The sequence below is a fragment of the Plectropomus leopardus genome, chromosome 21 (genome assembly GCF_008729295.1).
Source record: "Plectropomus leopardus isolate mb chromosome 21, YSFRI_Pleo_2.0, whole genome shotgun sequence".
NCBI lineage: Eukaryota > Metazoa > Chordata > Actinopteri > Perciformes > Serranidae > Plectropomus > Plectropomus leopardus.
The window spans coordinates 7,626,713-7,649,759 of record NC_056483.1 but is presented as its reverse complement, the minus strand read 5'-3'; the positions used below and the strand labels follow the sequence as shown (position 1 = coordinate 7,649,759).

The following is a 23,047-nucleotide window of genomic DNA, read 5'->3' as shown; positions in this document are numbered from 1 at the left end:
TGTTTGGGGGTCGGTGTTTGTATAGCTTGCTTTGATGTGCAGTTATAAGGGTGTGGTTTATGGTTGTTATTGGATGTCTGGGACTCCACAGCTCAGGAGGCTCTTTGGGGGTTACATGCTCCACTACATTCACTGTTTATTTGTGTACTTCTTCAGGGAGAGAATTCACACAGCGAGGCAGCTCGGCTTGCTAATTTTCATTACTTCACTTGATTCCCAGTGCTGCTTTTACCCTTACTGCGCTCCATATTCAGAACCTGCAGTGAATGCAAATTAGTTTTTTTCCCTCTTTGTTTGTTTTGTTTCTCAGTTTGTCAAGTTTGTTAAAAGGTTCCCGCAGGATAATTTGTTTGGAAAGAGATGTTTACTTGTCTTATGTTGTTCAGTGTTTAAACTCTGTAATGCTATACCATCTCATGCAGCTGCTCGAGCTGGAGATGCTCTGCCGATGCACCTGTGGTTGTTTATATTTCAGTGTGTGTCCAGTCTGCCTCAGTCTTTAAAGGGATATTTTGCTGATTTTCAACCAGCTCTGTATCAAGACAATGTGGGAAGTATGTGTGGATGAACTGTCATAAACTTTTCTCTATCTAACCAGTGTCCACGTATCCCTCCTTCACCCTCAGGGCTAGTTTTACTGGCTCTTGAGGGCTGTTGCACGAACTACAGGCTGTACTTCTGCATTTTCGTATTGCCTACTAACTTATGCCAACCCTACTGCCACCACCACTTAATCAAAGAGTATACAGCTGCTCAAGAAACACACTTGTCCCTCTCTCTGTCTCTCAAACTTGGACCGAAATCCTATCAGATGGTACAACTCAGCAGTGCTGATCGAATATAAAACAAGATTATGTTGCTGAACTCGCTAGTCCTCTACTAAAACGTTGTCAGAAACGTGTTTTACTGCCCCATTTCACCAAAATGATGAGAGATAATGATCAAGAAGTGGGTGCCACACTGCTTCCTGCACAGTGAGAACGGAAGCGAAAAATCAGAGATCAAACCGTTAAACTATGCAGCGCTGGTCAAATAAAAACCACTATTCTGTTACTGAGTTGCATATTGCATGTTGTAGCTTACTGTTTGACTGTAATATGAGATCCAGCTGACCGCTGTTGTTTCTGACAGACCATTTCATATTAAGTCAGGTGCATAGCATTAGTTGTAGGTTATCTACCACTTGAGCAAAAGCACCCATTTTCTCTGTTTTCGCTGGTCATGTAGCACCAATTTCAAAAGTATTTGTGTCTTTCTGCTGCAGAGACGGCCTAGTTTTATGTGAGGACCTTCTTTATATCGGTGAAATACTTCTTTAACTATCTTACTAAGCATCTTTCCAAGTGGGTCAGCCAACTTGTTGGTTTGCAGATAGAAAAATATATTATTGTGTAGTGCATCCAAGCACCTCTCTGTCCTTCAACATCACTTTAAAATACACCCACATTCTGTTTTGAACCCATCAGACATCTTCCAAATCCAATTAATGAGATCTGCAGAACAACGCTTAAATAATATATCAGATGCTCGGATTCGTCTCAGAGTACTTATTCACTTTGTACGCATATTGTATAATTTAAAAGATAAAAGGATGCAGATCAGTGTTTAGTTACACTGCTACTTCAGCTGCTTAGAGGTCTTTACAGGTCATCTGAGGAACCTGACCCAAAATTATACTCAGGTTGAGGGAGAGTCACTTTATTGCCATGCTCTTAGTGTCAATATGTCAAAAGCGCTCTGGGATTTTTAAAATTTAATTTCACTGGTCTGTTTCAGACGTGAAGACTTATACATCATACTAAAGTATTTGCACTTCTATGAGAAAGAATGAGAAATTGGCCGATGCTGCACAGACAAGTATGTAGTTTCACATTCTTGAGTTTCAAAACACACACACACACACGCACACACACACACACAAACACGCACCACCACCACCACCACCACCAATACCATCAAGCTGCTACAACTGGCACGAGATGGAGAAGCAGACGGCGGAGCGAATCGATGAATAATGGATCACAGGCATTATCAGCTGATGAAGAGCTGCACACATAAGCGATGGCATCCTTTTTAATGCTTTTTCAAACAGGCAGCACTCTGATTTAAGTGTGTACTCTACTCTTTGTAAGAGTGTGTGTGTGTGTGTGTGTGCGCGCGTGCGTGCGTGCGTGTGTGTGCTTGTGTGCGCATACGCACAGGATGGTACTATCTTACATCTGACAGACAGTTTAATCCCAACATACTGGAACATTTATTCAGGGATCAAGTCCCGCTTGAGCATACATGAAATTTTATTTTCTCAGGAGTAAACACGTGGTTGCATTTGAAGGGATTCCAGTTTTCTGTGAGCACTTTATTTATTTTTCTGACAGTTACTGGTGAATCACAGCCATGACTACGTCCTCGGTATCAGATTTAAGAAACATCTTAAAAAATCTTTAGAGCTTTTTTTTAACGGTGAAGTTATGTGTTTCTTTATATTCTGTGTCTCCCCTGTGTTAAGGAGCCATTCAGGAGTGAAAACAACATATTCAGGTCTCAGTTTAATGCAGTATTGATGTGGTGAGCAGCTTGAGTAAAAGCTTCACACAGAGATGGGAGTGAATCTTTGTGAGTGAATCATTGCTAAACTTTGTTTTTGTGCTCCAGAGACAGAGAAAGGAACATTGTTGGCTGCAATTTTCATTTTTTTCCATCTCTATCTGTTTCAGTTTATGATTTCCAGATGAAAAATGGGGCAGAAGTCCCCAACTGAAGCCGCGTGGCGAGGTCACAGTCCTCTCCTCTCCTCTCCTCTTCTCTCCTCTCCTCTCCTCTCCACTAACTCGTTAATCATGTGGTCATCTATCTTACATCAACCTCGTTTGAGATTTTCAGTGCAGCTCTGTCTCATCTCCACTCCTGCTGTGTCTCTGAGGGTCAACTTGAACTCAGCCCACTGATTGGTGTACATGTGCATCCCCATATACTGTCACAGTACCAGTTGAGGCATGTACATATCAGAGTAAATCAACCTCAGATCTATCTAGGTGTGTTAGTCCAACTTCAAGAAATTTGATTTAGTCAGACTAACATGTATACGTGTATTTTAAAAGTCCAGTTTTAGATAAACTAACACAACAATTTAACTTTTTCAAACATCATGTAAATGTACTGACTGTCCCACATGAACAGAGGCCTTTTTTTTTTTTAAAATGTAAAAAATAATGACTTTTTTTGGGCAAAGCAAGGCGGTTTTGTAAAGCCCTTTTCATATGCAGAGGCAGGTTCAAGGTCCTTTACAGAGAAGTTAAAACAACACAGCGCAATAGAATGATTCAAAATAAAAACCATTGCCATTTTTGTCTTCATTTGATGGCATACACTATAGAGGTAACAAGAAACGAGAGAACAAGGAGGAGGAATGCAATAAACGTCCCTATTAAGGCTCAGACTGTCTGAATTACTTAGTCCTTATATCAAGAGTTCAGTATACCCCATTTTACCTAAAGCCATCACCTGTCTCAGCATCATGCACATTCAGACCTTCAGCTGACCAAAACAAGCTGTGCAAATACAAAGGTTCAGCTCAGGTACTGTGTGAAAAACAGGAATATATATCACTACTAGCTCATAGCTTCTAATAAATATGCTCTGCTCTGTCCTGCTGTTGATGATTTGTGCACAGAACATTTTACATTTATAAAATGTCAGCAGTCATTTTTCTGCTCAGATTTGTATGCCTTTGTAGCAGCTGTTTCCAGAAGCATTTGGGTTTTCTGTCCGTCTATCTCATTCTTGTGAACACAATATCCCAAGAATGCATGTGAGGAATTTTGTCAAATATGGCACAAACGTCCACTTAGACTCCAAATGAAGTCAAGATGGACTGAACAGATTTTGGTGGGCAAAGATCACTTTGACCTCACAAAATACATTTTTGGCCATAACTCAAGAATCCATATGCTGACTACGACAAAATATCACACAAATGTCTGTTTCTATGGATTTTCGGTTCCTTGCAGTAACATTTATATTTGAAGCATTGTCTACAGTATTCACTGACAAGTTCCATTTTGCCAAAAAACACACTTAATGCCTTTTAATTAAATTTTTATTTTCAAAGTCATCACTACATGAGTCTCACCAGACATAGATCTAAACTGGAACTTAACTAGTTGGTGGTGGCATACAACTATAGGGTGGATATTCAAGTTAATTCTTGTGATTTAAAAGTTCAGTGTTTTTAACAACCAACCAATTATGTGTTTGACAATGTGTGTATTTTAAAGCAGCCTGCCCTCAGCAAGTGTGCAAGCAGCTTATTACGATCCATACTTATGTTTATTGTAAGGCCCCGCCCACTACTGGTCATACAAAGCCACAAAGTCTGCATAATGTTGTATACAGATCACATAGGCCCTTTAGGGTGAGAGTGGTGGAGGGTTCAGATAAATAAAGGAGGTCTGTTTTTTAATGACAATGATAATTTAATAAGGATTTTTACTTTTTTCTTCTACTATTACTCAAGCCAGTTAAATGATTATCAAGTAAGTTGATAATTAGATTAATTGTTGACAACTAATCAATTAATGGTTAGAGGTCTATTCTAATAATGGATGAGTGATACTGTAAAATAGAAAATACCAACTTTCGTGTTTGTAGTAGGACTCTTTTTTTGTCTGATAATCAGACTGAATTACCATTGTGTGAGTTCACCAAACCTAAATTCAATTTTCAGTTTTAATTTGTAATGTATTTAAGTGATTAGTGTTTTGCAGATCTACTTGGATGAAGGTTTCTATTCTCTAAATGTTTATAGGATTGCGGCCCACCTGTCCCAGTCGACAGCCCTGTTAGAAGTCTTCAAAACAGAGCCAGTAGCAACATCTCATACCGTGTTTGTATTTTCAAACATCAATATCAAGCACCACACTTTACTAGCTGGCACATTTTGGCACCAGTTTCCAGTGCATGATTTAAAGAAACAGACAGTACTTTCCTCCCACAGCCTCCCACCGAAGCTCTCTATGTAATTGTGTATTTTTGTATGTGTGAGGCTGATTCTTTGGTCAGGCACCCTGTAGTCTGTTTGCTCACAGCTTCACGTCCACCTACAGCCAGCTGGACGACGGCCACCCTGCCCACCTTCCCCTTCACTGGCCCCTCTCACCTCTGAGGAGCCTCCATCTCTTTCGGCTGTTCTCCACACGACCGAAAAACATCTTGTGCTGATTAGCAGGAAACTTTACAGCCGTGCATTTGTGTCTGCTCTTTTACAAGTGCCCTTGTTTTCTATTCTGAAAATAATGTGCTGACTAAGGCTGCCTGGAGGGGCCTTTTTGCCTGACACGATTTGTCTGCACTTTAAGCTGTGATGAAGGGCTTCTGGCAGTGTTTGTTTAAATCTACAAATTGATCAAAAGTAACACCACCTACATGGCTGAACTCCATTTTGATATTTATCAATCCCACAGAGGCTTCGCTAAGCCTGAAACATTATCTCTCCTTCTTATATTCTGGGCTGAATATTGTGCCGAGGTATTAGATTATAACTCTCTGAGGGAAATATGAATCCTTGAAGCAAAACGAACTGAACAGAGAGGGATTGTGTTTTAATTAATGTTTGTCTCATGGCCTTTTGACAACCGAAGCGCGGTAGCTCAGAATAATATCTCCCATATATCAAAGTATGCTGTGTGGGTTCCTGTTAGTGAGATCACAGTGTACACTTCCCATCCAGCAAAACACTCCCTTTAACAGTGTTTTAGATAAAAGGCACAGCTGTAAGGTATCTCATTAGACCCACAGGGAAAGAGACGAGCAGTAGGAAGCCCACGACATTCCTCCTAATTCTGTAAAGGAAACAATAAAAGCAGACGAGGCCGCTCCCACATGGCTTATAAAAGTCCACAAATGTTGCTCTTATAAAAAGCAATCCTGACTGTGCAGTCTGGTTTTAAGAGTGGAAGAAGTTGATTGGACCTCTTGTTTTTTTGTTTTTTCAATTGATTAGTAGATATTAAAACTTCTTCATGTGCTGATTGTGCTCTAATGAAAGCACAGATTTGAATGAAAGTAGAGAAATTACGCTCATATAGGAAATGATTGCACTGTCATTTAATCTAATTTAGCTGTTTTTTTTTCTTCTGCAGGAAAATTAAAAAATACTCTACGTTATTGATTTTCCATATGTTTCTTCTTAAGTAGAGGTTTAAATTGTTTTTAGAAATTGCAGCTAGCACTTTTATTAGATTGCTTTGAATTTAGGCTCACAGGATGCCTCTTTATAAATACATGTTCAGATTCTGTACGCTGTAAGCTGAATAATAAGAGCACACACTTGACTCGACTTAATTCACAGAGCAACACAGAAATATACACTCTCTGCTTCAAGCTGTATTACATTTTACTAAATAACTTTTGTTGTGTTACGTGTCTCACAGTCTTAATATCAGTGGGATAATATCACAGGGTGTATTTTTGCCATTTCTACAGGAGGATACAGACCACAACTACTATACATCAAAAACTTACAACCCTTCAGATCCATTGAGCAAGGAATTGTGGGTAGATATTGACCAGATGGACAAGGACAAAGTGAAGATCCACGGGATTCTGTCCAACACACACAGACAAGCAGCGGTAAGTCAATAGACAGCGTCAGAGGAGATTTAAAATGTGCATTTAACCTGTAAACTTTGGTTTAGATTTGGTGTCTTGGGAAGTCTAAGATGATGCTTATTTGATTTAATTGCTTATTTGCCAATCGTTAACACTTTTCTTTAAGTTAAATTCATTCAAATACACCTATATCTTAGGGATTTTTCCTATTTTCATAAGTTGCAGTTTAGTTTTGCACGAAAAACTGTGAACATATTGATTCAGTGGCGGTGCTAGCACTTTTGGTGCCCCCCATCCACGACCCCCCACCCCCACCTAGCTAACAATTTAAAAAAAGAAGAAAAAGATAGGAATATGTGCTAATTTGCTTTCAGTACTAGTAATTTGTTATAATTATCAAATAAATTAAAAAATAATTTAAACAAAAATTGCCAAAAAATTAACTTCATTAGATGACAATGTAAAAAATAATAAAAAGTACAAATTCATTTTCTGGTTGAACTATGCACCATGATGCACCATTTTTGGGCTGATACTGACACCGCTGAGCAAGAGTTTTGTGTAAAAGGAAATTAAAGCGTGACCCATATAGATTTTCCCAAAATTAAGGCCAGTTACGTTCAGTGACTGAAGCAAATAAAAGCCTGGGCTATCAGTTAAAGTTTTACGCTATGCTATGTGCCACTCTATACACATAATGGGTATCAAATGAAGTACTCCAGGTTACTGGCATGGTACATTTTTAATACCCAACCCTATGTTCCTTCATCACACATTTAGTTTAGCTGTCGTGCAGTTACAATTCAGCTGAACTTGTGCTGACTTCAACACAAAAAACAGTTCCAGCGTGGCTGCACGTTAAAGTTAAGTTCAAGTTTCAAGTTCGGGTTTATTGTCATAGACATTAAAAAGTACAGTGTGCGTTCAATGTTACGACTTGCATTACGCCCTGGCTCTCTCTCAGCCCTTAAAAACCCTAAATAATACAATAAATAAAATTATGTTCCCTGAGAATAAAACAATAGCAACATATAACTAAGAAAATGGCAGCATATAATATAAACTATAGCAGCAGACAATACAACATAAATAATCCACAGTATCTACAGTCTAAGTTCAGTAGTTTGACCACCTGGGAGTAAAACTAACTCTGAGAAGGAGGTCTGAGCTCTGATGCTCTGCAGACGCTTCCCTGAGCTCCCGACTTTAGCTGAACATGTTCTTTATGGCAGCTCACTTTCAGCTCTTCCTTTCAGTAGCAATCTGCATTTTAAGATGTAATCCTCTCACAAACACACACCATGACGCCCAATCATATCAGTCATTGGTGCCAACAAGCCTGTTAGTTTAGCCAGAGATGTGGGCTTAAAGATATACAGAAAGATAAAATCAATGCCAACAACACAAGAAGAGATACTCAGTATTTCTGCGTTCTGTTTGTGGTACATATGTATATTCGTGAGGAGACTATTGGATACACTTCAAAAATGCTAAAATACTCCGTTATTTACATTTGCCTAGGATACCACAAAGACACTATCAATAGGGCCTATATTTGTTTTTGTTTTTTTTCTGAACTATTAACCCTTTGAAATCTGAGCAAATTGGCTTGATTTCAATAGTATTGGGAGGAGGCACTGTGCCATTTAACAAAAAAGGTCCAAAAATTTGCAAGAAATTGGTTTTAAAAAATTACAAGACAATTACCTTTAAATAGGCAATATCAAAAAAACAGTTAACCCCCCCCAAAACAAATGAGAAAATAATCTTTAAAAATGTAAGAAATATTGATTTTTTTTCTGTAACCTAATTTGAATATATAGTTATACTAACTATAAAAAATAAAATCTTGATATTTTATTTATTTATTTATTTATTTATTTTTTATTCGTTCATTTATTGAATCTATAAAAATAAAATCTTGATATTTCCCCCATTGTTTACAATATATAATAATCCCAGCAATTTTTTTTTAGGTTTTTCTCTTGTCACCTTTTAGGGTTTTTTTTTACTAATTTGTGGAACATTTCTTGCCATGTAGTTCAATGCCTTCTCCCAAAGAAAAGATAAGAATCAATTTGATTTTCTTGTGTATGAGATGATTAAGTGCTTTTGAAAAGCGTCTCAACACAGCAAAAGAAAAATGCTGTTGATCCAGGAGTTATAGGGTTAAAGAAATAGGTAAAGTTTTTCCTTTAAGCATTTAAACTATTAAAAAGCTCCTCTGCAGTGAAGTTTTAAAAGCTCCCCTCCCTCCACCTCTGCACTAGCAGGTGACCCATGTGAGGTGCATACTGATGAGGTCACACAAGGCAGCAGTAGACCGAGTGGAGAAACAGAGCGGCATGGCAGCAGGGAAGCCACAGACTTAAAAAAAATAAAAAAGAGAGAAAGCACCCAGGGTGAACAATAGCTGGCGAGAGGAGAGAATAGAGTCCCACATTGTGCATTCTGCTCCTTTGCCTTCAGTCATGTAATGATGGATTGAACCAAACTATCTGAGGCAAGCTATTCTTTGCAGCCAGAGAACGGCCCAGCTAAGAGGCGAGGCTTTTCTTCCAAACAGTATAGGAGGAATGTGGGAGGTTTCTCTGACTTTGGCTTAAAAAATCAATAAGTGAATTTCCTGATTCAATGGCCAGCAGAGCAACGCAGAGTCAAAAAGGAGATATGGAAATCTTGCCTGCATGATTTCTTTGGGAAATTGCAACACAAGAAGAAGTGAAAACCATCTGTGCTGAAAAGCAGCCACCGTGTCAGCACACTAACATTTTAAACAAATAGAGTTTATTATCATGGCAGTTAAAGTCCTGAGAAACTGCATAAAACTGAGTGCTGGAACGGGATTGGAGAAAACTTCCACGCTCCCTCCTGTCACTGCTGCCCACCAGCGCCTTGGCCCCCGACACTGAAAAAGAATTGGCCAATAAGGTCGTAAAACAAAACACAGCCGCAGAGGTCAGCTTCATCACAGGATTGCAGGAAAGTTAAGCTCTGGATTGGCTATATAGTCTGTTAGATTCAGTGTGGTTTGCCACATGATGACTCCTCCCGGTATAATCTAGGATCATGTGTAATAGCTCCTTGTTTACTGAAGACTGCCATTCTCTGTAACATTTTCTGGCAGTGTGACTGTAGCATATATTCAGTTCAGGGATTAAATGCATAAACCATCATTTGTGGTAATATGCTTGTGAAGTTTGTTGCTCAATTGGACCAACATTAATTTGATGATATTATATTTTATAGAAACCCTTTTCATTATGTGTTAATTCCCATTAGCAGATAACTAAATGTATGGAAGCCCATTTTTGTCAAGAAAAAAAAAGGAACAGACAAAAGTTAGAAATTATACTAATGGTAAAAAAAATAAGTAAAAGTTCTGAGATACTGAGTTATAGATTCTAAGATTAACTAAATGATATATTATATGGAAACAATGAGTAAAACTTGTGGCTTAACTTATGTCGCATTTTTTGCTTGAAAACTTATAATTCTGACTTAATAAGAGTAAAGGTCAGGTTGTAGTTGAACAGAAACAGTTTGTGCGGCCGGGCTGGAAATCAAAAGATTTTATAGTTTTTCCGAACCACCATAATTCAGGGATTAAATACATAAACCATCATTTGTGGTAATATGCTTGAGACGTTTGTTGCTCATTTGGTCCAACAGTGATTTGATGATATTATAGTTCCTTGAAACCCTTTTCATAATGTGTTGAGTCCCATCAAAATAGTAATAAATGTATGGAAGCTCATTTCTGTCAAGAAAAGAAAAAAAAAAACAGACAAAACATTTGAAATCATAATAATGGTAAAAAAATTACATAACAATTCTGAGATACTGAGTTTTAGAATGTAAAAATGACTAAATGATATATTATATGAAACTATGAGTCAAAATTTTAACATGTCTGATAACTGAAACTGTCACACTTTTTACTTAAAAACTCATAATTTTGACTTAACAATGCTAAGGGTCAGGTTGTTGTTGAACAGAAACAGTTTGAGAACAGAATTTTGTCTCAGTAAATATCATATTTTGAACCTTCAGTATCAAAATTTTGGCTTTAACCGACAAAATTTTGGCATACCAACCAGAGACATTGCCATGTCAATCAATGTCCATATCAGTATTCTAAGGCAGTGTTTTTTTTTGTTGTTTTTTTTTTCAATTAAATATAGGCATTTCCCTGAATAGCCCTACAGTCTATGTATTTATTCACTTTTCATAGGCCTACATGTGAGAAATTTGTTTTTATGGATATTGGCTGTAATTTATTTGAAGTCATTATTGTGCATTTTGTAGCTGTTCACGCTTCAATAAAAAGGGAAATCCTTGAAGTCTAATTTTTTTCCTTCTCTTTCATGGGACTCTTAACAACAATATTACCAAAATGTATAAATAATGACTGAAACGTTGGGGAAAATATGAACGCTTGTCTTGCCCCCATGATGAAACTTTGAATATTTACGGGTAATTCTCACTGAAGCTTCAAAGCACCAAAAAAGGTGTTAAGAACAGCCCTATTATAACTTTGACTTAGCATCTCATAATTTTGACTCGTGTAACTTTTCCTATTTTTCCCCCATATCTAGCAATAATGATCCTTCATATATGTTAACATACAGTCCTGCAGTATTTAGCCTTAAACAACATAAGAAGTGCTATTATTCCTCTCTTAAAAATTTGACATTTTTAGTAGGCGATGTGATTTTTCTTTTTCTCTGTACTAATATGTAATAAATGTCTTTTTTTAAACCACATCATCCGTTTTTTAAATCTTATTTTTTATGTTATACTCAGAAATGACCAATGATTACCTCATAAAGTCGAGACCTCTGTATTTTCTCTCCATATTTTTCCTCTGATCTAAATCCTCTTGTTGTTTTTAAGATGAGAACAGTCTCTTCTGTGATCCTCCTCTTGCCTCTATCTTTCTGACCGAGGTCATTTGTCTGTTTTTCCCCTCACAGAGAGTTAATCTGTCCTTCGATTTCCCTTTTTATGGACATTTCCTGCGTGAAATCACCGTGGCGACTGGTGGTAAGTGAACACTGTTCTTGGACTCTTGTCCTCTCAATAGTAGTTATTAGTGTTGTTATTGGATATAGTGTATGTGCTTGGCATATTAGCCTGTACACAGACAGTGTTTTACTGCCGCTGGTTTTTTTTTGAGGGAATGTGGTCAGGTTTATAGAAATGAGCCTGGAGTACAGTGGCATTTATGAAATGGAGACGAGTCTGCATGTGTTTCTGGTACTTGGTGTACCTGTGAGTGAGTGTGGTGCCGCTACAACGAGATCTCACCCCTGAGTGCAGAAAAGCACCAAACAATGAGTTATTTCTTTTGATGTTGTCTCTGGGAAGTTAAAAAGCCTTGTTTGGCACAAACCACAGTACAAAACCACACCACCAACACTCTGCCAGCCAAGCAGTCAGCCTGATACACGACCGTTTACAGCTCTCACCTCTGCGGGACAGTCTGCTAGAGACTGGGGGATAAGAAAACAAACCACTCCCAACACTCAGCACCACCAACGCCACACCAGACTTAACTGGAAGAGAAACCAGACCGATGGGTTTGGACTGGAAACCGGAGTCCCTTTGCCAAGTGGCCTAGCACACCCTGATAGACATGGATAAGGAGGTGGGGGTATCAGGAGATATGTGTGTGTGTGTGTGTGTGTGTGTGTGTGTGTGTGTGTGTGTGTGTGTGTGTGTGTGTGTGTGTGTGTGTGTGTGTGTGAGTGTGCACGTGTGCGTGTGTGTGTGGGTGGGTTTGACACGTGACGCAGCAGACGTGTTTGCCAGAGTGTGCAAAGCAATTTTCCACTTGAGTCTTGACGGCGAAACCACAACACCCCAACCGGCTATTATCACATCAAAGACTAAAGCCCTGCTCTTACCCAACTATTTCAGAGATGTTGTGCTGTGTTTAACTGCCACTGGAATAATAAAGAAGTAATCCGCCGTGTCTCTTATCATCATTATCATCACTGTCTCATTTTCCCAACTTGATCCTCCATCAGAGTTGAGTTGGCTTCAGAAACTTGATGACGGTGTCGAGGAATGGACCGGCTCGACTTGAGAGGAGATAACAAGAATTTGCATTCCTGCAGACAGAGATGGAGGGATGAGACCAAGGAGGAGGAGGCAGCTATCTGCCTCTCGCAGGCCTCTGGGGCTTTGTCTCCGAGACGTGCTCCTCACATCCCTCTATTTCAGGGCCTATCAGTCAGCTCGTCCTCCACTCCCCACTGGACCATCTTTTCTCCACGCTTTCATTGCTGTCAGCAAGTCACTGTTTTTACACCAGCAAATATTATTTTATCTTGCAGCCTATGTTGCCGTTTTAACCAGGACTTTAAAAAAAAAAAAGGTATTTCATGCACATTTTCAAGACTTGCACCATTGTATAAAAGCCTGTCTGCCAATGTTATAAAAAAAGTCCTGTGGGGTTTTCTAATGGGAAACTTTCTCAAAATAATGAATTAATGTATATAAATAAGGAGCTAGTATCGGAAAATATTGAGCTAGTATGTCAGATGAATGACAAACTTTCTCAAAATGTTGACTTCATATCTCAAAATAACAAGGAATGATACTAAGTCATTATTTTTGCGTCAAGTCATTATATACTAAAAAAAGTTCAAGAAAGTTTGTCATTATAATCACTTCAATAATCTTTTCCTTCATCACATGGGCAGAAATTCGTTTCCATCCCCTCCAGAGTGGGACTGAAACAATTATGTGATCCATCGATTAGTTAATTGAAGGAAAAATGACCATCAACAGATTTGGGAGTCAATTTAATTATTTTAATACATTTTTAAGGAAAATGCTACAAATTTAGTCAACTTTCATAATTTGAAAATTTGCTGCTTTTATCTGTTTTATATCTTTTGGTTTCTATTTTGTGACATTTCATGGACAAAACAATTAATCAGTTAATCGCAACAATTGATTTATCGATAATAAAAATAATTATTAATCCAGTAGTAACAAAAATGAAAATATGGCAGACATCAATACACTTCGTTACCGCTTAAAACCCCTTAAAACTGATATTCTCTTGTTTAATAACAAAGCAACTTCAATATACTACAGCGCTTTAGATGACTGAATAATGAAAAAGAGACATCAAAATATTACTAGCAATGTCTTCAAAATAAATTCATAATGTTGACAAAGAGGAGAACAGTTACAGTGACTGTTAGCGGCGGGATATTTTTGGTGAGCAGTCTGTGTTGTATAGTGTGTGTATGTGGACGGCTTGACGTGTAGAGGCTGTGAATACCAGTGATGATATATGATCTGACCGCCGCCAGCTTTGTCGACGGATTTCCAGCTGTGGCATGCTGTTTACTTGGCCAGCTGTCACACTTCACAACCAGAATGCAAATTTAGATTCAGCCAACACATGACAACATTTTCATCAGAACGTAGGTATTATATAGTATTATCCAGCTAATAAGTGATCACAAACATTTATATGTGAGGCACCAAATACATGACGTGTAAAGGAAACACATTCAGACTGTGTAATGTTTTCTCCAAAACCCAGATATCATGTGTCAGTGGTTCCCAGCCTCGGCGTCAAGAGCCCCTTAAGATACAAATCTAAAGGATTGTAACATGATTAACAAGATAGGAAACATCTGTGCTGCACACATCATGTTTAATATTTAGATTTACCTTAAATCTTGACTTGTTATTGTGAAATTTTAAATAGTTTTACATTATCGGGCATGTAAACGCTATTTAGATAAAACAAACTGAAAAGAAAACATCAACCTGGAGTCATTAGGGGGAATGTAACTAAGTACATCTACTCAAGTACTTTACTTTTTTACAATTTTGAGGTACATGTACTTAACCTGAATACTACCATTCTATGCTACTTTATGCTGTAGACTGTATATGAAGATGGACAAGGCGTCTCCACTTCTTCAATAACGTAAATGAATATAATATAATAATATCCCTGATACTGCCACTGCCATGTTGCCATGGTGATGTGGTTTTGGACACCCCTTCGACCCAATCACAGACAGCAACACTGATCGAAAGCACACTGATTGACACACACAGCTGTTGATCATGATGTCAAACCACCTTTTTTATAGCATCACATAACTATTTAAAACCACATTTATTAGGAAAATAAACATTTGAACATACAGTGATATTAATTATGTAAACTGACAGAAACCATATTTGGGAAACATTTGTTTGATGTGTGCTTTGAGTTATTATTTTGGCCCCTGTCCCATTCACTAACATGGAGGGGGTAACGTTTTTAACTGTACTGCAGCCAGCCACCAGGGGACGAGATGTTTTGGTTTCACTTTTAGAGAGCTCAAGTGATCCATCTTTATATACAGTCATTGCTTTATACTTCTGTTTCACTGCCTTTTGGTAGCTAATATTCTACTTTTTACTCCACTACATTTATTTGGCAGCTTTACTGACTTGTTGATTTAAAGATTCAGATCACACATACAAAATAGAAATCAACTAACTTTTTTAACTACTACTTAACTACTTTTTTAAAATGTATTTAAGTTACCCTTAAAAAAGTAATATACACATTAATGAATCACTAATTATAATCAAAGCATATAATATTTAGAATATGACACTGAAAAAGTTCATCCTGCATAATTAGTACTTTAACTATACTTCAGTGTTAATGCTCTTTCATTTTTATGGTAGTAATATTTTATTTTATTTGGATGTTTCTGGTCATGAAGGTATTGCCATCGTGCTATTGTTTACTTAACGCCAGTAAGCAGCATCACTAATCTTCTTGCACATATATTCACTTTGCAGCCGATGATGTTGCTAACTAATCAGCTATTAAATTTATTGGCGACTACTAACTAACGGGTTAAATCACCTTGGTTAAATTTTGAAATCAGCAGTGACGTGGAGCACGAGATAGAACGTAAAACTGCAGTCTCCTTTTAAAAAAAACTGCTTTTGAAGCCTTATAAACACACTTGCAGTACAAAAACCTAGCACTCTGTTCACTTGAAAAAAAAAAAACAACCATAATCCAACTGATTGTATTTCCCTCTAAAAAAATAGTATTGTATAAACACAATTTCTAGTAGACAGAAGTGATTTTTGTCTTTCGAGCTATCGGGACGATCTTTGCCATTTTTAGCATTCCAAAGAAATCCAGGTTGTGAAACATAAAACACATCATGTTTTGTGTGCCATCGACATAATGGATTGGTTATAGGGTGACTCATTATTGTTTTGTATCACTCAGCAATAAAAAACAAAAAAGCAGACATTCAATTTAGATAAAAACCTTGTATTTTGGAATTTAAGACAAAGGAGTAAATAAAGCGAGTGTGTGATCCGGTGTGGGCTCTTTCCGGCTCAGAACAGCTGCGATAAACAGAAAATTTCCTGTAAATTAAACACAGCTCAGTACGAAGGAACAAAGGCCTTGTCTAAACACAATGTCCAATAAAGAGAAGCTTTAGTCTAGTGGGTCTGCTAATTCCCGCTCATGTTTTTCTTGGACATACGCAGCCAGGCACTGTTGGATAGCACCACATATAAACAGAACTTGGAAAGAATTATCCATCCCACCTTTCTAAAACCTCTTTCTGTGCCTCAAACTCCTCTCCATTATTTCTCCTCCCTCCTTGTGTATGTGCTGCTCCCCAGGTCCCCTTCCTTTCCAGTCCAGCCTCCCTCTGCTGTAAGTGACGGCCATAATGGATGAATTGCTTCTCTATTGAGCGCCCCGCAGCTTTCACCTCTTTAGTGTATTGAGAGGCTGTCTGATTTTCTTTAGACTGTCAAATAAGTCGTATTGTGTTTTCAGGAGATTGCTGGTAGAGGCTAAGAATAAAACACTTTGTGCGCGTGTGTGTGTGTTTGGTCGAGGGGATTTCTAAGCTTTCTAGAGGTCGAAAGTGAAAAGAGAAATAGTACAAAGCAACGCCAAAGAAAGAGAGAGTTGAATGTTGGGTAAATATGAGATGAGATGGAATAGGCGGTGGCTGATTTGTTTCGCTGCACAATCAGATAAAGGAAAGTGCAGACACAGCAACGTACACAGTTTCACCTAGGCATTATGTTTATGTTTACCCTAATTTAGGACAGGTAGACTAAACAACCCTGCCTCTTTATTTTCGGTCCTCTTCATATTCATATACCATGACATAACATAGCGTGGTGCTCTTATCTGCTCTGCCGTCTTCATAATCTGCAGGTGCAAAAAACCACCCATATACCTGTTAATGTTCCTGAAAGATTATAAACATTTGCTCTCAAAAAAGATAAAAAGATTACTGGCCTACTTACATATTTAAAGCAACAGTTTGACGGACTAATTTTCTTTTTTGATGAGGAGATTGATACACTAAATATGAAACAACTGCCAGCATCCAGTTAGCTTAGCTTAGCTTAGCATAGGGATAAACAGCTAGCCTGGTTTACCTACATTAAAACCACAACTTGTCATTGTCATTAACTGATAATGAAAGTCATTATTGTGAGTTTTAGCACTGTATTACACAACTTGGAAGTGCAACGCTAATTGACAATAACTTACTATATGTTAATTGGGCCGAGTTTTATGAATAATAGCTACTTTTGCTGTCAAAGTGTAAGCCCACTATAGCCAGCCTTTACACTTTTTATTGTGTATTCAACGAAAGAAAATAGTGGTAAACTGAAATTCTGCTCTTCGACTAATCGACTGCTCAGTGGGGGGAAAATTAGGTTATCCATAGAGTAACTAAAGAATTAATGGAGATGAATACTGCTGGCCTCAGAAATTGATGGTTACTATGTTTCAGCCTTTCCTTCTTTTAGAGAAAATACGTTGCCTCGTGTCGGCATTTTTACTTAAGTGGATATGTCGAAACATAACCAGATGCAACCAGCTGGAAAAACACTGCATCTCCAAAGCACTCTGGCGCTCCCAGCTGGGCGTTTACAGAAGAGCACCTCACCTTTTTTTAGCTTGAGAAAAAAAAAACGCTTTTGTGGACACAGGTTTATGAAACTAACACCAGCGATTGTCAGACTGATGAAAATTTAGTTGGACAATGAACAAACAAACCAACCAACCGACCAGAAGGTCTCAACCCTAATATAAAGAGCTCTGGAGAAGTAAGCAAGTGGCATTTGAGTTAAGATTATGATGTATATTTTTGATAGGAATAAAACTAACGGTAAGCACAGCATCTATTGAGCCTGATTCACTCCAGGTGGAGTTCTCCACAGTCAGGACTTCACTCAGCAAAATAGAGTCACATCTTCACTCCCAGCCCTCCCCTGCTCTTCTTCTCCCTGTGTGCTGACTCTGCTTTATATAGAGGTAATTCTGAGCTGGGAGGTCTTTAAGGGAAAGATTGATTCCCCTCATGATATGCTCTGCTCCTGGTTTCCAACGTGATAGATGTGTTTTTATAGTCAGCCAGCCTACTGTATGAGGAGACATATGGTGACTTGAAATGGAGGTTTATGGGCCTGGCCTCATTGAGACTTTTCCCAAAAAATCCTCTTTTCTTTCCGAGCAGAGTTTCTTCCCCCTTATGCCTCAGGCAGCTACTTTATGTACTGTAATTCTGTTGAACTTCTGCTGCAAAGTTAAGAGGTCCCTTCATGGAGAGTGATTTATTACTCTGTCTTTTTTTTTTTAAAGATTTTTTTAGTGCATAATTGAAAAAATGTGAGGTGAAGGACTTTTTCATAAGATATTACTACCAACATTATTTCGCTACATCAATTTCGATCACCATTTTGGCCAGCCACACTTGATTCAACTGCGATATTGATGTTTAAAATGCATGCTATGCTCATTGAAAACTCAGCTGTATATCAAATCAGGCACTCTAAACTAACAACCAGTCTCCATTTTTGGGGATCCATTGTTTTGAATGACTTTACTTATGTTGCCTTGTGTTACCAATCCGCATCTCCATCTTTGCCCAACGTCAACACAAACATCCATAACATCTACGCTTTACAGCTCCCTAAGACAGACTGAAACCAATGCACACTGGCAGATTACAACCAGTCTTAAATGTTTGAACAGCTATGCCTTTCATAAAAACCTGCAACTTTTAACAAGACAAATATGGAAGCATCAGGGGAAAAAATAGATGCCTCCTTTCTATTCAAAGAACAATTTTCAAACAAGAGAAATTAATTAAAGGAAAAAGTTTTCTTTTCTCAAGCCATTGTCACTGTAAGTGTCTCAATAATTCTTCAAACTGCTCTTCAGAGGTAAATTATATTGGATGCATGTGATTGTCAAAGGGGCACATGTTAAGGTTTGTTTTGGATATTTATGCAGAGCAAGAAACCAAAGCTTTTTGTCTTGAGTAAATCTTTAAATAGCAGCTGACTTTGCTAAACTTCCTTGTCAGTTGGGAAATTAAGACTCCGTTTGATTCTGCTGTCATGAGTGCTAATTCTTTATGCAAAGACTGTTCGCTTGTGATGAATAGTGGGCGTTTCTCCCTTTTCTGGACTCCATTAATAACCATGTTTACCGGCTGCTAAATGACGCAGCTCCAGTTTGTGTCGACCGAGCACGGCCCTCTCTGTGGAGACATCGATTTGTACCTCATTGAAGGCAATAAATAAATTGGAAAAGTTAACACGATCCCTTTTTGTCATGGACTCTTCGTTAGCATGCTTGATCGATGATGCAGAGAGTGAAAACGCGCACATGAGGATGTTAAGGAGTACACCAGCAGATGTGGTAATATATTTGCAGCTCACTCAGCATATCTCCCCTTAAAGACCCTCAGATTTGCCCTTCTGTTTTTGATAAAAGATAGAAGCGCTAATTAATTGCCATGGTGAGCAGCAGCAGCCTGCAGCGTGAGGCCAGAGGCAGAGGGGGAAGTGATGGTTGCAGGTTAATGAGGAGCTTTTAACTTTGGACTTGAGGGCAGACTTGTAGTCTTCCTGAAAGATACTGTATCTGATAACAGCTTTATAGAGGGAGGAGAGAAAGATTGATGTTTGTTTTTATGAGTTGCTAAAGGGTAAATCCACCTTTATTTTCTCAACACTATCAAAGCAGGTAGAGCGCTATAAGGCTAAGATCCTCTTACAAGCATTTTTTTGCTCTCATGTGACACAGATCGTTAGTTTAGATGTAGAAATTAGATCTGATCACTTCCATATGTGATCCTAAATCTGATATCAATCCCAGGCCAGAGCAGCGACATCAGAATTGATGTGCTTGTCCCATGAATCCATGGTCTTTCCACATTATTCTAACAGTAGTAGAGTGCAATTTTCATTTAAATGACAATTCAGACTACTAAAAGTGAAATGTTGTCTCTGTTTCTTCCTCAGGGTTCATCTACACAGGGGACGTGGTCCATCGGATGCTAACAGCTACTCAATACATCGCTCCTCTAATGGCGAACTTTGACCCAAGTGTCTCCAGAAACTCCACTGTCATCTACTTTGACAACGGTAACCGCAGTTTCAAATTAATTTGATTTCTACCTGAATATGAGGCATTTTCTCACTTGTGCGATGCATGAGGCACCAACTGGCTGTTTATTCTGGTAACTAAAGAATGAAAAAATGATGCCTCGCACTGTTAACTTTGTGGTAACAAGCTTCAGAATGACTAAAACAGAGAATGAAATCATTTAGAGAACCAGGATTATTAAACCTTCAGTGTGACACGCACACAGCGTGTGCTACAGAGGCTGGACTGTGTTGTACTGTAGTAAAGGTCTGTGCTAGAAAAGAGTCTTTCAAGTTTACACTGGAGTAATGACGACGGTGAAGTACTTTAGATATAATTAGGCTGTGACTTAAGCTGTCTCACATCCACAGGAAACTTCACTCCCAGGCAGGTTTTGTTTTATCCCGGGATATATTTTTAATTCATGTATCAGTGTCAAACATTTATTTTTAATTATTTATTTTAATTACATTTTTTAAAGAGTACCAAAATTAAAACACAATAAAAAAAAAACATATAACATGAATTAAGCATTTAAAAAAATATGAAATTGCAGATTCATACAGATTTAAATTTTTATGCCTCTATGCTGGCAGTAGCCATGACAGGAGTCACACTCTCGTGAACGCAATATCTCAAGAACACCATTGGGAGATTTTTTCCAAATTTAGGCTTATACTCAAGGATTAAGTTATTGTAATTTGGCGGTCAAAGGTCAAGGTCTATGTGACATTGCATCCGTCTCATTCTCATGAACACAAGAAGGCCTTGAGGGAATTTCCTTTCATTTGCCACAAACATTTATTTGGACTCAACGATGAACAGATTAGATATTGGTGGTCAAAGGTCAAGGTCAATGTGACCTCACAAAGCCTGTTTTTTGCCAAAAGCAAGAAGTAATACGGTAATTCTGACACAATTTCACACAAATGTCTCATGGGATAAAATGATGAAGTAATGACGGGAACCATTTGGTCAGATATTGAATTGGTGACACCAATCTTGGGTGTCCACCTTGAAACTGTGCTGATTGTATTGATCTTGTATGCTGCCACATAGAGGATGTGTGTGATGTTTTCACATCTGTAACTGCAAATTGTCTGGTTCGTAGAGCCATACAACTGTGAGGATATTTCTAATTTGTAAAGCTCTTTTGTAGTCCCAAAGCGCCAAATTCAAAAACCAAAACAATTTATTTTGACATTTATTATATCAAACTACAGTATGTATCAATTTTGCCCATCCCTAAATTGACTGAAATTTGTTACTGTATTCAAAGTGAAACTGTCACTAAAGCTATATCCTCCAACGTTTATTCACAAAAAGAAAGTCCTTATCATTAAATGATTTATATGAAACCCTCTGTGACCTCTGTACCATCCCCTTTAAATTCCATTTACTCACTTTAAACTAAATTGATGCCCCTCGCACTCCCTGTACCTTTTCGTTTGCCATCTGTGATGGTTGTTATCCATCATGTCAGTCATTAATCCCTCTGCAGCAGAGTGACTGACCAACTGTGTGACCTTCTGCAGTGGAGCTCATCAGACTTTAACCAAACTGGCAGCCGATCGATTCTCAGCCCGCCTGCTCCTCAACACACTATCCATCCGTCAATGTCCTGCCAATACTGCATAAGAACTGTACGCTCTGTGATGTTGTTGGAGAGGGAATGCTTCTTTCCATCAGACTGTAGGCAGTTTGATGAGGCGTATTGTTTGTTCCGGACACACATGCAGGATTGTGGGAGTTGTGTGAAACTTCACAGAGACAGTTTTTTTTGTTGTTGTTAATCAGGATTTGCTAAATTAAGAATACATGTGATTAAGACGTGTTTTTTTTTAAAGTGCTTTTTAAAGTACCCTGAAGTTTGATAGCGCACAATTATAGAGGAGTGAAGTGTCTCGGCACCTGACAGACGTCTGAATTTCGACTGTTGTTGCCAGCGGGACCATGGTGACAGCACTGCAAAGTAAAAATACCTCTAACAGCCTGTAGAATGAGTCTGACACTTTGAGAGTTTAACACAACTATAGAGGTCGGCTGTAACTTCCATTCACAGTACCAGACAACCATATATTAATCCATTACTCATGGATACATTTCAGGCTTCGGTTAGAATGTCTTCTTTATTTAGTACAATGTTTAAAGCCAAAATGTTGCTCTTCATCATCCCCATTGGGATCAAATATCAGGTTGGACCTTAAGGAGGGGGTTGAGACATGTTTTTGCCGGGTATTGAAAAGAGTCTGTCCCCTGAGATGATGGCGACCTAAATTACCAATCCTGTCTACTAGAAATTGTGCGTGTATGTTACTAAATGGCTTTCTTAATTACGTTGTTGTTGCAGCATCATCGCTGCCCGGTAGGGCTTGGTGATATGGGCTAAAAATTATACTGAGATATTTTTTGGCTCTATAAATCTCCTCAAAAGGATCTCATTAATGGTAGAACTGGGAGACAGATTCAAACATTACAATTTTTAATTTTTTTTTACCAAATTCCTCTGTGATGTGACAATATTGTAGGAATGACTATTGGTGCTTTGAAAAAATATTAAAACAATTCTATTTTTTAAATCAATAATCATTATTAATATGACTAAGTGGGTAAAGGCAGGTACTAAAACAATTACAACTGTCTGATAAGTTGAGAAAAGTACATTTCTTTACTGTGATGCAACCTTCAAAATTGGGAAAAACACCATTTATTCCATATCATAATATAACAATATCTAGTATCTAAGACGATATAGTCTCATATATATTATATGATATCTTTATATTGCCCAGCCTTACTGCCTGGATTATGTTTGGATTGTTTCTTTTTAGTTACACCACAGTCATGTACTGCAGAGGCTTTAGAGCGAGGCGTATAAATTGCAGGACCGTGACCTCAAAACTTAAGGTTCACGTCCAGACTCCTCACTCTGGTTGGGTTAAGGTAACAACACAAAGTTGGGGAAAGATC

The 23,047-nt window shown here is 38.1% G+C and overlaps 1 protein-coding gene across 1 annotated transcript in view; it reads left to right on the top strand.

Moving 5' to 3' along the window:
• The window catches only part of plxdc2b (plexin domain containing 2b), a 101,601-nt gene that overhangs the window by 50,150 nt on the left and 28,404 nt on the right, over nucleotides 1–23,047 (top strand). The window contains exons 3-5 of the mRNA XM_042510878.1: nucleotides 6,481–6,627; nucleotides 11,583–11,652; nucleotides 19,954–20,076. Of these exons, the coding sequence (XP_042366812.1) occupies nucleotides 6,481–6,627; nucleotides 11,583–11,652; nucleotides 19,954–20,076 (340 nt within the window). The remainder of the gene's footprint in view (nucleotides 1–6,480; nucleotides 6,628–11,582; nucleotides 11,653–19,953; nucleotides 20,077–23,047) is intronic.